This window comes from Mandrillus leucophaeus, unplaced genomic scaffold (assembly GCF_000951045.1).
Source record: "Mandrillus leucophaeus isolate KB7577 unplaced genomic scaffold, Mleu.le_1.0 Scaffold388, whole genome shotgun sequence".
Classification (NCBI taxonomy): Eukaryota; Metazoa; Chordata; class Mammalia; order Primates; family Cercopithecidae; genus Mandrillus; species Mandrillus leucophaeus.
In genome coordinates this window covers 1,811,141-1,826,498 of record NW_012104120.1, presented here as the reverse complement: position 1 = coordinate 1,826,498, position 15,358 = coordinate 1,811,141, and the positions used below count along the sequence as shown (strand labels likewise).

General features: G+C 57.0%; 1 protein-coding gene across 5 annotated transcripts in view; it reads left to right on the top strand.

The window, feature by feature from the left end:
- Positions 1-15,358, top strand: part of ARHGAP22 (Rho GTPase activating protein 22) — a 206,275-nt gene that overhangs the window by 185,619 nt on the left and 5,298 nt on the right. For all 5 annotated transcript variants that reach the window (XM_011990940.1, XM_011990941.1, XM_011990939.1 and 2 more), the window contains 4 exons: positions 6,613-6,820; positions 11,324-11,456; positions 12,317-12,390; positions 13,041-13,162. In XM_011990940.1, the coding sequence (XP_011846330.1) occupies positions 6,613-6,820; positions 11,324-11,456; positions 12,317-12,390; positions 13,041-13,162 (537 nt within the window). The remainder of the gene's footprint in view (positions 1-6,612; positions 6,821-11,323; positions 11,457-12,316; positions 12,391-13,040; positions 13,163-15,358) is intronic.

Below are 15,358 nucleotides of genomic sequence, written 5' to 3'. Positions count from 1 at the left end.
ACCCGCACAGCGGGCGAGGGAGAGCGCCGCGCATGCGTCTCGCGGGGGTCGGTGGGGAGCCTGGGGGAGTTTGGGTGTCACCGCGGATCTGGTGTTGCGGGACGGTTCCCAGGGAGCGGGGGTCGTGAGTGTCTGAGGGAAGAGGCAGGGACCGAAGGCGTCCTCCAATCTGCTGCTGGGTGTGGGCGACCCGCTTGTAGAGATGAAGACTTAAGAGTCTGGGAAGGGCGCAGGGACTTGCAAAGGATCCCTCCCCAACCCCAACTACAGGGGTGGAACCCAGCGAGATCCGAGCCTCGGGCTCTGACCCCAAGCCTCCCTGGGCCACAGGAAAGGGTGTGGGACCGGCGCCCCCAGGATGAGGGTATCACTCCTGCCCTGAGGCGGACTACCCAGGGCAGGACCCTTGCAGGTGATCTTAGCCTCTGCTGTGCTCCTGCAGGCCTGGACGGGTGGGTAGCAGGCGAGTTTTCAGCTTTGCCGGCTAGCTGGTGGAACTTACCGCTTACAGCCCTGAGGGCAATTCTGAAGCTCTCTAGTACTTAGCGCAGAGCCTGGAAGTGACAGAGTTGGCCGGCTAGTGAGTCCCTGCACTGACAAAGGGTGGGGTGGTTGCATGGAAGATGGCGGGTGTTGGGGTACAGGGGTCCTGAGAGCAGGAAGGCCTGGAGCCAAGAGAGAAACTGTAGAATTATCCAAAGTTTGGGAGTCTCTAGAGAGAATTTTAGAATTACTTTCCTCATTGTGCCTCTTCCCAGACTGTGGCATTGCCTGCTCCTCTAAGAGTGAAAAGCAGGTATATGACTGAAGCAGACCTGCTGCACAGCTCCACTCTGCTCCGGGATCAGCCCCAAGAGGGAATCCCAGGTCTCCCTTCCCTGATGCGGCCTTGGGGGTGGGACTCAGGGGCAGGCAGAACCTGTCCAGGAATTGACCCTGCAAGGTTCGGAGAAAGCCGCATTTCAAAGCACCTGCTCCCAGGTGCCTCGTGTGGTCGATCTCCCGTGGACGCTCACACCCCAGGAGGTGGCCAAGCCCAGCTCAGAGAGGCTGAGGACAGTGCCCAGGGTCATAGAGGACGAGGACTGGAACCAGAGGACGAGGATTCGAGCCAGCGGACTGCTCTGCCTGGGCTTCCTCTCCTGTGTGGGATTCCCGGAGAGGGAAGTGAGGGATGGCTTTGCCAGGGAAATGCTGGCGGGGGAGGCCTGGCAACAAGTTCATCAAGAGGAGAGGCAGCCTCTGCCAGTTTCCCCTGCGGTGGCGGAGCCAGTGCTCTGTGAAGAGCATGGGCTGGGACCTCGAGGAACCCACAGGATGGCTGGGTTTCCAGGGAGCTGACAAACCTACTGGAACTAGTTCTTGGCAAGGCTCCCCTCCAAGGGTGCCAGGAGGGCTGAGGGAGTTCAGCCAGGCGGGGGCAGGCCCTGCCAGGCTCCTGAGAGACCCTGATGAGGGGAGGGATTGGCGGGGCCCCTAATGAGGGAGGCCGAGCCCAGAAGCCCCAGCACAAGGTGCCTCCCACAGGAGGGCCACGGGGAAGGAAGCCTCTTGGGAGGCTGAGCTGGAATGAGATCTTCTCACGGCTCCTGGCAGCTCCCCTCCGAGGGTTCCAGTGGCCAGCTGGGAATGTGGAGCCAGTCTGAGGCCTGGTGGTACCTGGGGGCTGGGCCTCAGAGAAGTCTGGCCCTCATAGTACCCCCTAAAGATAGGTGTGATCGTCCCATTTTATAGATTTCATGGATGGAGAGACTGAGCCCCAGGAAAGGGAGGCAACACCTCTCCTCAGTGGGTTAGCCAGGATGTGTACCAGATCAGTGCTGGTGTAGACCCAGAATCTTTGTCTCTGTGACCTTTAGCCTTGAACATCACCTACTTGCCTGTGTCCCCACCCCAGCCCCACCATGCCAGGGCAGGGTGCTGCCAACCATGCTCCCTCGCCCCTGCCCTCCGACCCCCATGGTCCTCCGTCATGTGCCCTGCAACCCCACCCGCCTACCTGGCTACTTCCTGCTCATCTTTAGATGTTGGTTTCAGCATCACCTCCTCCCTGAACTTCTCTCTAGAAGTGCCCAGGACCCTGTTGATGTCCCTTCCCTGACTCTTCCAGCCTTGTTCTGGGAAAGTGGTCAGGAAGGTGCTGTGGGGGAGCAGAGGGGTAGTGGTTGTGCTGGGGCTGGGAGCTGCCTGGACGTGCGGGCACTGTGCAAACGGTGGGCTGGCCCAGGCTCTGCACCCCTAGGGGCTGGTGGAGGGAGTGGGGCAGGGCCTTGCCTGCCTGCCAAGTTTAGGCTTTATCCTGAGGATGGTGTGTGGGGGGGAACAGGCAGCAGGGGAGGCCCCAGGGAGATTTATAATGTTTACAACCTTCCGGGCAGCGCTCTAATTCCTAGAGTGGGGCCAGGCACAAAGTACAGGGGTTATGGAAAGGTGGATGGACAGACAGACGGCAGGAGTTTTAGGGGTAGGAGATAGGACAGCAGGCAGGGCTGGAGCCAAGAGATGGCTAGGTGGAATTATCCATGCTCCATGGGCCTCCAGAGAGAATTTTGGAATTTTTTCCCTGTGCTTCTCTTCCTTGACTGTGGCCTTCAGTCAGCTGTGAGCTGAGGGTGGGGCTGAACGCTGTGAGTTGGGATGGGTGGTGGCCCTGGAGAGCTCAGTCCCCGCCTTCACTGGCTCTCCTTGGCCTCTGCTGCAAGCCCAGCGTGTGGCTGTGGGCAGTCCAGCAACCCAGCAGAGGGGAGTGTCCTCAAGCTGTCTGGAGTAGTGGCAGTCAGGGCTGTGACAGGGGAGGGAAAGCTGAAGGGAGGATTTGTGGCAGCTCACGTAGGAGGGACTTGTGAGCTTTCTTCCAAGGACTAGTAGGAAATTTTCCCAGACCAAAGAGGAAAGCGCTACCCAGGAAGAAGGCCCTAGCCACTCACAGGGCCATGAAGGCAGGCGGATTCATGCCACTCAAGCAGTGGGCAGAGCTGGAGGAAAGGCAACACATGTGTGCTTGTGGAGGGAGGCAGGAGGCTGGTGGCAGGCACCAGGGGCACTGCCAGGTCAGCCCCTCCCCTCATGGGACCCTCTGCCCATGGGCACTTCCTCCTGGATGCCCACTGCCTGCTCATTTGAGGTCCTAGCAGAGGCCTCTGGTCCCGAGAGGTGGAGCTTCCCATTGCTACCTTTCCTACTTATCCTGGCCCCAATGTCCTTAGGGGAAGTCTGTGCCCCAGAGGTCAAAGCAGAAGAGGTGAACGAATATCTGGCAGGACCACATGAGCAGAGCATGGGCTAGGTTGGAAGTGAGAGGGGACGGTGGGGACTGCGGAGAAATGGCAAGTGTGTGTCCTGTCAAAAGGGCACAGATGCCACTGAGCTCTGCAATTGTTGCTTTTTTTGGAACTCAGGCCTGGTGTCACCACATCTGAGTTTTTTAAGAGAAGCTGGGAATCCAGATTTATATGTGAAATCTCTTGATTGTAAATAACTAATTTAAAAATGTTTCAAACATCATATGAGCTAAACAGGCACATCTGTGGACCGGTGTGGCTCATTGTTAGGCATCTGATGTTGAGCCCTGACTGAGGTGAGAGAGAGCAGGGGCTCAGTGTCCCTGGACCAGCCCAGGCCACTCTTGAGGTGGTGGAAAGGCCAGGACACTGACAGTGGTGGGCCCTGGAGCCTCCTCAGACTGGCTTCTCAGAGCTGCCCCAGGCAGCTAGCAGGCCAAGCTTGCAGCAGGATCACCCGCTGTGCTCAAGGCTGATGAATGGCCCCTTGGGCCCCATTTCTGGGCAGGGGCACCTGGTCTTGCCCACCAGATCCCAGGTGGGAGCAGCTTTCCCTTCGTGTTAGTATTGCAACCTCTGCCTGTTTTCTGTTCGCATGACCCGCGTTTTCAGGAACTGCTGGTGCTGGGTTGGGGGCATCGCATAGGTATCTCCACACCAACGTGGGTGCCAAGCAACCATGTGGCCAAGTACATTCTCTATACCTGGAGCCAGACTGCCTAGGTTGGACCCTTGTCCCTGTCATGCATGCTGAGTGAACTTGGGCACATTCTTAAGACCCCATGCCTATCAGTTCAAACATCCTGCAAACTGAACAGGCAAAAGTCAAGATGATGATGATGGTTACAGTGATAGTGATAGTCCCTAGTCCCTAAGTTATCAAGATGGGTAGGATTAAATGTGCTGATGTTTGTAAAATGCTCAGAACAGCACCTGGCACCACAGCACTGTGTGTAGCTACTTCAGTACTCTCCTCACACTCACATGCCCCCACCATGTGTGCATGCCCATGCACATACACCCCACATGCACACATACGCACACACACGCACACACATTTACAAGCCCACATCCAGCACATGTGCACGCATATGCACACACAAGCCCACCCTACATGCACACATGTGCACACACACTTCTCCCTAAAGCATTGCTGGCATCCAGCAGGTGCAGCCCACATGGGCATGTGTTCTCAAAGGAAGAGTCTTCACCTTTCAGGTTTTATACACTTTGTTTTTGGGTGAAGCAGGGTGAGGAGGAGCATTTACTGTGTCCTGCTCTGTGCCAGGCACTGTACCAGGGACCGATGTATCTTATTCCAAAATAGCCACTTAGTGGGGAGCTAAGTAAGACAAATAGAGCCCCACTTTTAGCTGGCTCAGTGCCCAGGTCTCTGAGAAGTCCCAAGCCTGGAGTTTTGGCATCTTGCCCCTGGAACACCCCACAAGCCACCCTGCAGGGAAGGTCTCTGCACAGTGGGTGTGAATAATGTCAGGCACTCCAAAGAGTCAGGCACTCACCTTGTAAAGCTTAGGGGCTGGCAGAAGTCTGTTTCTCCTGTTACTGTGCCGTGGTGTAGACAGCTTTATGGATCTCAACTCCTTTCCTTCTTTGCCTGGGCTGCCAGGAACCTCTATGCCTAGTGATGTATTTAGTTTTCATAGATTTTCTCAGAAGTTCCTCTGCCTCCTTCCTCTCTCCCTCTATTCCTCATTTGGTGTCTTGTCATGTATTGTTTTAGATCATTCTGTCTCTGATGTCTTTTCGCTAATGTTATTTAAGAGTAGCATGCAGAAAAGTATACAAGTCATAAGGGTAGAGTTCAGTGAATTTTCTCAAGAGGAACATAACTGGGTAAGCAGTGCCAGGGGAGAGTCACAGCATTACCAGAACCCCAGAAGCCTTTGAATCCCTTCCAGTCACAGACCTACCAAGGTAACCATGTCCCGGCCTAACAGCACAGATGGGTTTGGCCTAGCTTTAACTTTACATAAATGGAGTCATGCAGTGTGCACTCTGGGGTTTCGGCTTCTTTTGTTTCTGATGATGTTTTTGTTTTCTAATTTTTAAAAAATTTCATAAAATACACCTAGCATAAAATTTCCTGTCTTCATCATTTTTAAAGCACACAGTTCAGCAGCATTACATTCATTCGAATTATCTTGCAACCATCAGCACTATCCATCTCCAGAACGCTTTCCATCTTGCAAAGCTGAGACTCTGTGCCTGTTCAATTCTAACTTGACATCTCCCCTGTCCCCAGCCCCTTGCAGCTGCCATTCTACTTTCTGTCTCTGTGAATTTGACTACTCCAGGTTCTTCATATAAGAGGAATCACACAGTATTTGTCCTTTTGTGAATGCTTTACTTCACATAATGTTCTCCAGGTTCACCCATGTTGTAGCACGTGTCTGAATTTCCGTCCTTTTTAAGGCTGAATCAAGTTCTACTGTATGCAAATACCACGTCTTGGTTCTCCATTCATTGATGGACACATGGCTTGCTGCCGTGGTTCAGCTACTGTGAATGATGCTGCTGTGAACATGGGTGTGCAAGTATCTCTTTGAGACCTTGCTTTTAATTCTTTTAGGTATATACCCAGGGGAGGGATTACTGGTAATTCTGGTTTTAATTTTTTGAGCAACTGCCGTGCTGTTTTCCACAGCAACTGCACCATCTTGTCATCCTGCCAGCAGTGCACAAGGAAGGGTTCCAGTTTCTCCACATCTTCGCCAACACTTGTTACTATCTGATCTTTTGATAGTAGCCATCCTAGTGGGTGTGAGGTGGTATCAGATAGTGGTTTGGATTTGCATTTTCCTGATGATGATTGATGCTGAGTCATGACTATGGTTTTCGCATTACTATGTCATCTGTCTTGTCCAGTGAGCTGTGCCTCATTTATTCTCCTTGCTGCACTATGTTCCATGGTAAGAACAGAACACAGGAGATCTGCTGTTGATAAGCATTGGATGGCTTCTTATTTGGAATGACTGCAAAACCAATCAATGACATGCATAATGCACGCTCCCGAGGGCCATTTGCTCCTGGCTTGGGCAAGCTCCACGGGTCAGGTCACACCACCAGCTCACTGCTCCCTCCTGCTGTCTGTCCACAGGCAGCCCAGGGCCCAGCCTCCTGGTGTGTGTCCTCCCAGCATGTGTCCGGGCGACCAGGGCCCAGCCTCCTGGTATGCATCCTCCCAGTGTGTAATTTGCTTCCTGAAGAGGAGCCACCTTTAGCCCTAACAGTGCCCCTGCCCTCCATTGTCCTGAGCACCCAACACTGAGCTGGGTGGTGGAGGGTGTGACTAGCTCCTCTCTATGCTCAGGGATCTTTGGGCAGCGCCTGGAGGACACAGTCCACCACGAGCGGAAGTATGGCCCCCGCCTGGCGCCCCTACTGGTGGAGCAGTGTGTGGACTTCATCCGGGAGCGCGGGCTCACTGAGGAGGGGCTGTTCCGCATGCCGGGCCAGGCCAACCTGGTGAGGGACCTGCAGGATTCCTTCGACTGTGGGGAGAAGCCACTGTTTGACAGGTGAGCTTGTGATTGGGGGTAAGATGGAGCCACTTGTCTATTCCTCCTGCAGGCTCCTACCCAGGACACCAGCTCCAGTGGGCAGGGGTGGGCTGGCAACAGGATGGTGGGCCAGCCCTCCTAGTGGGCAGAGTGTAGGGCACACCCTCACTCCGCCAGCCTGGGGTCCCCTCTCAGGATGGGTGCCTGCCACGCACAAGGCCAGCTCACATCCACACAGCCTGTCTCCCCTGCACATGCTAATAAACCTGACCCAGGCTGGAGGAAAAGGACCTCTGCTGGCTGCCATGTGAGGACAGACTGGGTGCAGCTGTATCCGGGACTCCAGGCCTTCTGTGGAGTCTGTCTCTTGGCCGTGCTTCCTCCGGTGACCTACCCCCAGGCTCTATCGATGGCAAGATGGCACAGCAGCTCGGGTCCCCTCCTCCTGGGTTCTGGGGACAGGAGAGCGAGTCTTCTCCATCTGTCCTGGGGCCATGTCCATCCTACCCATCATGGGGGCTTACCCAGACCCTGGATGCCCCTGGGTGGAGCCAACTCTACCCCCAGTCCAGGGCTGTTTGGGGACTCTGTTTCCCCCGACAGCGCCCCACCCATTATGGGGCAGTTTTTCATAGAGTTCTTCTTACATCAAGAAAACCTACCATCTATGGGGCTTCTGCCCTTTCTTCTTGGATCTGCCCCAGGATGGGCCCACCAGGACCCACAGGCAGCCCTGGCCTCCCAGGGCTTCTCCTCTAGGGGCAGAACACTCAGCCCCTCAGCTCTTTCCCAGACCCATCACTGCAGCCAGGGGAGGGTGTCGGTTCCTCTCCTTAGATGTGGAGTCCAGGATTGACCATGTTCCCTAGCAGTACTCCACCCAGGGACGTACGGGGGACCCTTCCTCTGGAGCTTTGTGAAGCTCCATCCCAGTGTTGACGCTCAGTGAGCTTGTGGTCCATTCTGAACCTCAGCCAGCCAGGCCTCTTCCATCTTGTGTCTCAGCGTTAGGGTTGCAGATTGCTTCAAATAATGTCACCTGGGTAAGGCCTGGGAACCAGGACTTTTGGAAGCTCCCCAGGATCAGATGCTCTGCCCTAGTGCCTGATGCTACCTGAGGGGCTTCTGAAGACACAGATCAGATCTTGCCACTCCCCTGCTCAAACTCTGCTGGGGGCCCCTGGAGTGGCGCAGGCCGTCTGCACCTCACCTCCCCTGCCGAGCTTCTCCCATCCTGCTGGGCGGGTCTCCACCTGGGCCCACCTGCTCTCCCAAGGTGGATTCCTGGCATGCTCAGCCTCCTTTCTGCACCTGGCCTGCCTGCTGAAGCTCCCTTGAGAGGCAACTGGGCACCCCAGGGTGAGTTCCATGCAGACCTGACTCTCTGTCTCCCAGCAGCCTGGGGCAACCTTCCCTGTGTCTTGGGGGCCCTCTCCTGTCTGCCTTCTCCCTCTCTGGCTGCTTCTACCCTGCTTCTGGAATTGTGTCTGGAGGGTCATCTCCACGGTGGGCATGTTGACCTTGTTACTCCACCCCCATCTCAGCAGTGGCCCCCATATTGCCATGGTGGCCCTGGGCTTTGGTTTCCTCTCCCTTTAGAAACTCCTCCTAGGGTATCTGAGGCCATCCTTCCCACTTTCCGCCATTTCCATGGCAGCTCCTCTGGCTCTGCAGCTGTATCCAGAGAGGGGCCCTCCCCACCCACTCCCGATGGAGGCTCCCCTTCCCACCCAACCCCAGCAGAGGGTCCCCCTCCCTACCCACCCCTAACAGAGGGTCCCCTCCTCACCCACTTCCAACAGAGGGTCCCCCCTCCCTACCCACCCCCAACAGAGGGTCCCCTCCTCACCCACTTCCAACAGAGTCCCGGGATGGAGCTCTGTCCCCAAGGCCATGGCCTGCCCGCCTCCCGGGGTGTTGGCTGCTAGCCTGGCCCCTTCCCCACGAAGCCCCTCCTCACCTTCCTGCTCATCTCTATAAGAAGGTCCCCTTTAGCCCCAGGTCCTGGGCTTCTCTTCTGCTAAAGCCTCACCAGGCCTGGAAGCCTCAGTGGCTGGAGCTGGCCCATACTTGCCCCTTCCCAGCACGGTGTCCCCCGGGCACTGGGCTGTCCATCTCCCAGGCTGCCGCCGCGCTGCTGAGCTGTGAGGATGGCCTCTTGTGAGCCGGAGCCCAGGGCTGCATGGACTCCTGGCTGCCAGACTCTTGTTACTCCCTCAGCTCCTATCCTTTGAGTGAGGGACTGCTGGGAGGCCTAGGGGTGGAGGGGCACCCACATGCATTAGAAATTCTAAGGGGTCTTGACAGATAATAAGTAAACACCAGGGACACCAGTCCTGGGCCTAGTGGTCGGGAACCTCCCGGGGTGCTGCAGATGGCAGGACTGGGCTGCTCAGGGAGGAGCCCTGTGGACACCCAGGTGCGGTTAAGCAGGCGGCCTGGCTTGGGGGCAGGTCGAGGAAGTGGGGCTGGGTGATGAGAAATGGACTCTAGGGGAGTGAGGCAAGTCGGGGCCAGGCTGGAGGCATGGCGTGTTCTGCATAGATGCTGGTGTTGGCATGGGCAGGGGGGTTCCCTGGGTACGGAGAGGTGATGAGGAACCTGCAGATGGAGGGTCGCCTTGCTGTGGGTGGCACTGACCACCAGGGCCGGTTTGCCCCTAGGGCAGGCACCCCGTCCCCTGACCAGCTGCTGCCCTCTCTGCCCCACCCCTGCCCCCAACCTCCGCCTGCACTAACGTGACCGCATGCTGGGAGGCCCACAGGCTGGGGAGGCACACACAGGGCCGCAGGCTGTATAGAATTCTCCTTGGGTCTTGTTGGAGGGAGGAAGGGGACAGCAGTTTAGGGAAAAGTCTCAAGAAAAGGCCTGGCGACAGCTGTTGGAGGAAAGGCACTGCAGTGGGGAAGGAGGAAGGGAGGGAGGGGCGAGGAAAGGAAGTAAGAGCTCAGGTGCTGAGCAGATGGGGGGTCAGACAGGGCCAAGCAGCAGGACCCTTCAGGGCAGGGATGCAGCCAGACAGGTCTGCAGTGGAGGGGTGGCTCTGTGTCCACTCAGCCAGGGCAGAAGCGCTCCGTCCCCCAGCTGCAGGAAAGGGGAAGACATGCGGGCTGGCTCCCAACCACACTTTCCTGCCTCCTGCCCCTCCCCCAGGGCAGCTGGCCAGGAACATGGCCCCGGAGAAGGCCGAGTAGGGTGTGGTAGCAACATGTCTCGCTGGAGAGGGAAGAGGGGTAGGGTGAGGGCTGACTGGACCCAGCCAAACCAAGAGTCACTGAGCCTCAGGAAAGGAGGGGCCCCAGGTATATGGATTTGGGGTGCATATGGATACATGGAACCCCAGAATCCCAAGTGTCAGGGCCAGAAGGTATTTATCTCAGTGAGCCTAGCCTGGGATCCATCAGGGGTCAGGTGATAGCATAATGGCACAGCCACAGTCTCCTGGCCCCGGGCTCATCTTTCCTGAGGGAAATGAAGTCCAGGGTTTAAGTCTATGGTCCTAGACAGGTAGATGAAAAACCTGGGGCCCGTATACGGCTTGGAGTGCAAGCTCAGAGGAGATGCCAAGGCTCTCGTTTAGGACCTGAACTGCAGACCCCACACAGGACCCAGGGAAGGACTGCGCCAGGCCCATTGTCACCACCATCCACAGCTGGTCTACTTCTGCGTTGGCAGCTCCAAGCCAGAGCAGGAGACTGAGGCCTGGAGTGGACTCCTGGGGCACTGGAGAGGTGATGAGCTTAGAAGCCCAGGTGTCCCCACGGTGGACAGGAAGAGAGGAAAGGGCCTGACCTCCGACCTGCTCCTGCCGTTGGGATTCTGGGGAGTGGGATTCCCCGACAAGGAGCCAGCAGCCCTGCACTGTGGGCGCCTTTGATGCAGCTCCTCCCACTCCAGCCAAGGTCAAGTGCAGCGGAGAGTGCAAGCTCAGGCTGGGGGTTGGCAGCACCTATGGAGGGCCTGCAGGATAGCTGTTCCTACCGCAGAGCGGGCGGCTTCCACATCATCCTGCAGGGGACCTTGGGATGGCCACCAGGCCTGTGGAAGGGGCTCCCTGGCCCATGTCCCAGGGCCCTCCCCTGTGCAACCTGACCTGCATCACGCTTGATTCCTCCGGCCCAGGGCAGCTGCTAGGGTGGAGCAGCTATGCCCTGCAGGGCCCTGTGGCTTTGCAGTCCCTGGAGTCCTACGCAGTCTACCCAGGACAGGAGCAGGTCCTGAATGGACTGACACAGACTCAGGGGTTCTGAGCAGGTGCCTAGGCATGATGGGTGGTCCCTGAGCTGGAGCTCCTGGCCATGGATACTTAGTCGCCCCTGCCCCAGCCCTGTCCACTGCTCCCAGAAGCAGCACTGGCCTTTCCTTGACCAAGGCAGCTGGCCGCAGATGCAGCCCCCAGTGCGCCCAAGCATGCATCTGAGACCAGAGGCTGCCCCTTGGCATCAGGGGGTACCAGTCACCCCTGAAGTCCCCTGGCATCCCAGACCTCACACACCTGTCCTCTTCCCTTCCCGCCCCCAGCACAACAGACGTGCACACGGTGGCCTCCCTGCTGAAGCTCTACCTGCGGGAGCTCCCCGAGCCTGTGGTCCCCTTCGCCAGGTACGAGGACTTCCTCAGCTGCGCCCAGCTGCTCACCAAGGACGAGGGGGAGGTCAGTGGCTCCTGGGATAGCTCCTGGGAGATGGGCTGGCTGGGTGGTGGCCTGTAGACTCAGGACACAGACTCTGACTTTTCATGAATTTTCATGGCACATGGATCCTGTGGAGGCCGGCTCTGTGTTGGGGGTGTGGTGGAGGCCATCCTGCTCGGCTGGTGGAGGGGCCAGGCCATCCTGCTCAGGTCGGGGAGGGGTCGGGGCATCCTGCTGTCTGTCTGGAGCCATACCTGTCTGCCTGGAGCCATACCTGTCTGCAGCCTTGGTCCCTGGGAGGGGTGGGTCCGGGGTGCCCAGCTCTGGCTGCCACACCAGTAGGTGCTCACACTCCTCATACCCGACTCAGGCCACTCGGGCCTGTCATGGGCTCAGAAACAGGGAGATCTTTTATTTATATCTTGCTTCCTTCCCAAAAGAATTTGAGTTGGCTCCCAGGACCGATGAGCCAGCCCTCCCGTTCCCACCCACGCAGGTGCTGGTTTGCAGCCCCAGGTGGCTCAGGGTCAGGGAAGGACCGTTTGCCTCCCCTGTGGCCCTGTGGGAGTTGAGGGCTCATTATCTGGCAAATATTTGTGTCTTGATAAGTGAGCTGAGTGCTGGCCCTGACATTCCTCCACCGGCCCCGTAGAGGCTCACCCCTCACTCCAGCTCCTTAGAAGCAAGTTAGCTTCCCAGGAGGTCACAGCTGGGCCCTGGCCACTCCTTGAGGGGAGGTGGAGGTGGTGGAGCCCTCTGGTCTGTTGGGGCTGGGCCGCCATAGCCCCCACCTCGCTTCTCCTTGCCCACCCCTCCTCGCAGTTAGAGAAGGACGAGGGGCCTCATTGCTGGTGTTTAAAATTCTGTTATTCATTCCTAAGGGCACTCTGGAGTTGGCTAAACAAGTGAGCAACCTTCCTCAGGCCAATTACAACCTGCTCAGATACATCTGCAAGTAAGTGGCGTGGCAGGAGGGGAACCACACTTGCCTGCACTGGCTCCACACTCCCCAGCCCCACAGCGAGACACATAACTCTTCCTTGTCAGAGGGGTGCCCGGGTCATTCCCCCACCCTGCACAGCCTTACCCAGCGTGGATGAAGCTGGGAGTGGAAAAATGCAGACCCTGAGTTCATGAAGCTTATAGTCCCATGGGAGCAGCTGGTTTTAAACAGCCCTGGGTAGATAATACCCTCTGTCCCTCCTGGGTGCTCCTTGCCATCCTGTCCCCCTAGGCATCTGCCCCTTGACCCCCAACCCTTCATGTATCCCCATCCTAGACACTGAGAAGGAGCATGCAGGGGCAGTGTTGACTAATGTCTGGGACTTCCCAGAATTTGTGCACACTGCAATGTGCAGCGTCATGTCCTCCTTTCACGCAAATAGCGGTGGGCCCTTGTCCCAGTGAGCTTTGCTTCTGATGGCCCTCTTGGGCCCCAAGGGAAGCCTGCCCTCATTGAGCCTGGCAGAGGCAGGCTGCACCCAGTGGGCAAAAGCCCATAGGCAGCAGGGCTCAGCAGGGGTGCGGTGGGGCGTCCAGGCCACTCACAGGAGACTGGGTGTCAGAACTTGCTTCTTTGATGACTGCTGCTTCCTTACTTTGCAGGTTTCTGGATGAAGTTCAGGCATACTCAAATGTCAACAAGATGAGTGTCCAGAACCTGGCAACCGTTTTTGGACCTAACATTCTGCGGCCACAGGTAGAGGACCCAGTAACCATCATGGAAGGTAAGTGGGAGGTGTACCTGGTGGCCCTGGGTGCTGCTGGGGTCTGGGCTCATCTTGGTCCGGGGCAAGTCCTCGGAACCATCCCAGCCCAGGGCCAGGCCAGCAGGAGGGGTGGCTCAGGTGGCACATCTCCATCTCGGGGGACTTGGCAGGAGCTTCTGCAGACCTCACCCCGCCGACCCCCATGAGGTCCAGCTATAAGATAAAAAGGAACTTTGCCCTGAGATGGGCAGCAGCAAGTCCCTGGGTGCAATTAGAATGGCCAGTGGTTTCTGTGGATGGAAGAGGCTGGAGGGATGGGAGAGGTCAGCACTCTTGCCCTTGAACACAGACATGTTTACTTTTCTTTTACAATTAAGCAATTGTCATAGGTTCCTGGATGTCAGCTTTGCAAACCCTGGAGGATTTATGATAAATAACAATAAGTGATTAAAAATAGCAGCAACAGGCTGGGCACGGTGGCTCATGCCTGTAATCCCAGCACTTTGGGAGGCCGAGACGGGTGGATCACGAGGTCAGGAGATCGAGACCATCCTGGCTAACACGGTGAAACCCTGTCTCTACTAAAAATACAAAAAAAATTAGCCGGGCGTAGTGGCGGGCACCTGTAGTCCCAGCTACTCAGGAGGCTGAGGCAGGAGAATGGCGTAAACCCAGGAGGCGGAGCTTGCAGTTAGCTGAGATCGTGCCACTGCACTCCAGCCTGGGCGACTGAGCAAGACTCCGTCTCAAAAAAAAAAAAAAAAAAAAAAGCAGCAACAGCAGCTGCTTTCAGTAAGCTTCTACTAAGTGCCTTGTTTGTATCACCTCATTTCAGGTTTACAACCAGCCTGTGCTGTGGTAATCGCCCCCTCTTTACAGATGAGGAAACTGAGGCCAGGAGAGGCGAGGGGACTCACCAGAGGCCAGTTAGCCAGACTTAGCAAAGGGCACAGGTGTAGGCTGCCATAGAAGAGAGAGCCCACCTCATAGGGCCCATGAAACACTGTCCCCAGTGGAGTATGCGTGAGAGGCGTGCTGCTCAGACAGGAAGCCCACAGCTGAGGTTGTTCTTGCCCTTATCCCATGTGGAGGGACATGGTGGAGTGCTTTTGCTGAAGTCCCCACTTTGGTCTGTCCTGGCTGGCCTCCCACCCCAGGGCCCCATGAGGCCAGGAAAACACAAGCTCCTACCTGCCTGGTGGTACAGATGCTTGAGGTGGAGGCCTGCCCTGCCTGCTTCATGGAGTTCCTGCCTCACCTATGTTCTTGGCCTCAGAATTCTTTCCTTGACTTCTTCCAGTATTCCTAGTCAACTTCAGTGGGAGAGTCCACCCCGGCGCTCAGCCCTCCCTCCCACCTGGGGACCTCCTAGAGTCTGGCCTTTGTGGTGAGGGTGGTGGGAGGGAATGAGGCAACTGGGTAGATGCCAAGGTCCTTCCTACACTGCCCACCTCCGCTGTGGGCCCCCACCCCACCACCGTAGGAACTGAGTCCCCAGCACGGGGGCTGCATCTCAGAGGCCTTGGCCTAGAGACGGGATTGTGTGTGTGTGAGATTATATGTATGTGGGATTCTGGGGGATGCGCAGGGTGCACTATGTGTGTGATTGTATATGGGGGAATTTGGGGAGGGTGCATTCTGTGTGCAATTGTGTGTGGGGGGATTTTGGGGAGTGGGTGGGGTTCATTGTGCGACTGTGTATGGGGGGATTTGGGGAGGCTGGGTGGGGGATTTGTATGTTCACTTGTGTGTGTATGAGCTTTGGGGAATCTGGGCAGAGTGCACTGTGTGTGTCATTTATGTGTGTGGGATTTTGGGGAGTGGGCATTATATGTGCAATTGTGTGTTGGGAGATTTGGGGAGGCTGGGTGGGTGCATTGTTTGTCCAATTGTATGTGTGTGTGAGACTTTGGGGGTGGATGGGGTGCATTGTATGTGTGATTGTGGGGGGATTTTAGGGGTGGGCGGGGTGCACTGTGTGTGCAATTGTATGTGTGTGCCCCCACACAGGAAAGATGGCTCTATTCCCTGTCCCAGAGCCCTATGCTCCCAGAGTGTGGACATTCAGGCATGGCCATTGTCAGCAGCACGGGGGTGACATGGGGCAGCCGAGAGAGTTCTGGCATCTCAGGTCCCAGGTTCCAGTTCCAACCTGCCACCTGCTCACCCTGCAGCCCTGGTGCCTGCTTCCTCACCCCACCCCGGCTGGAGGTC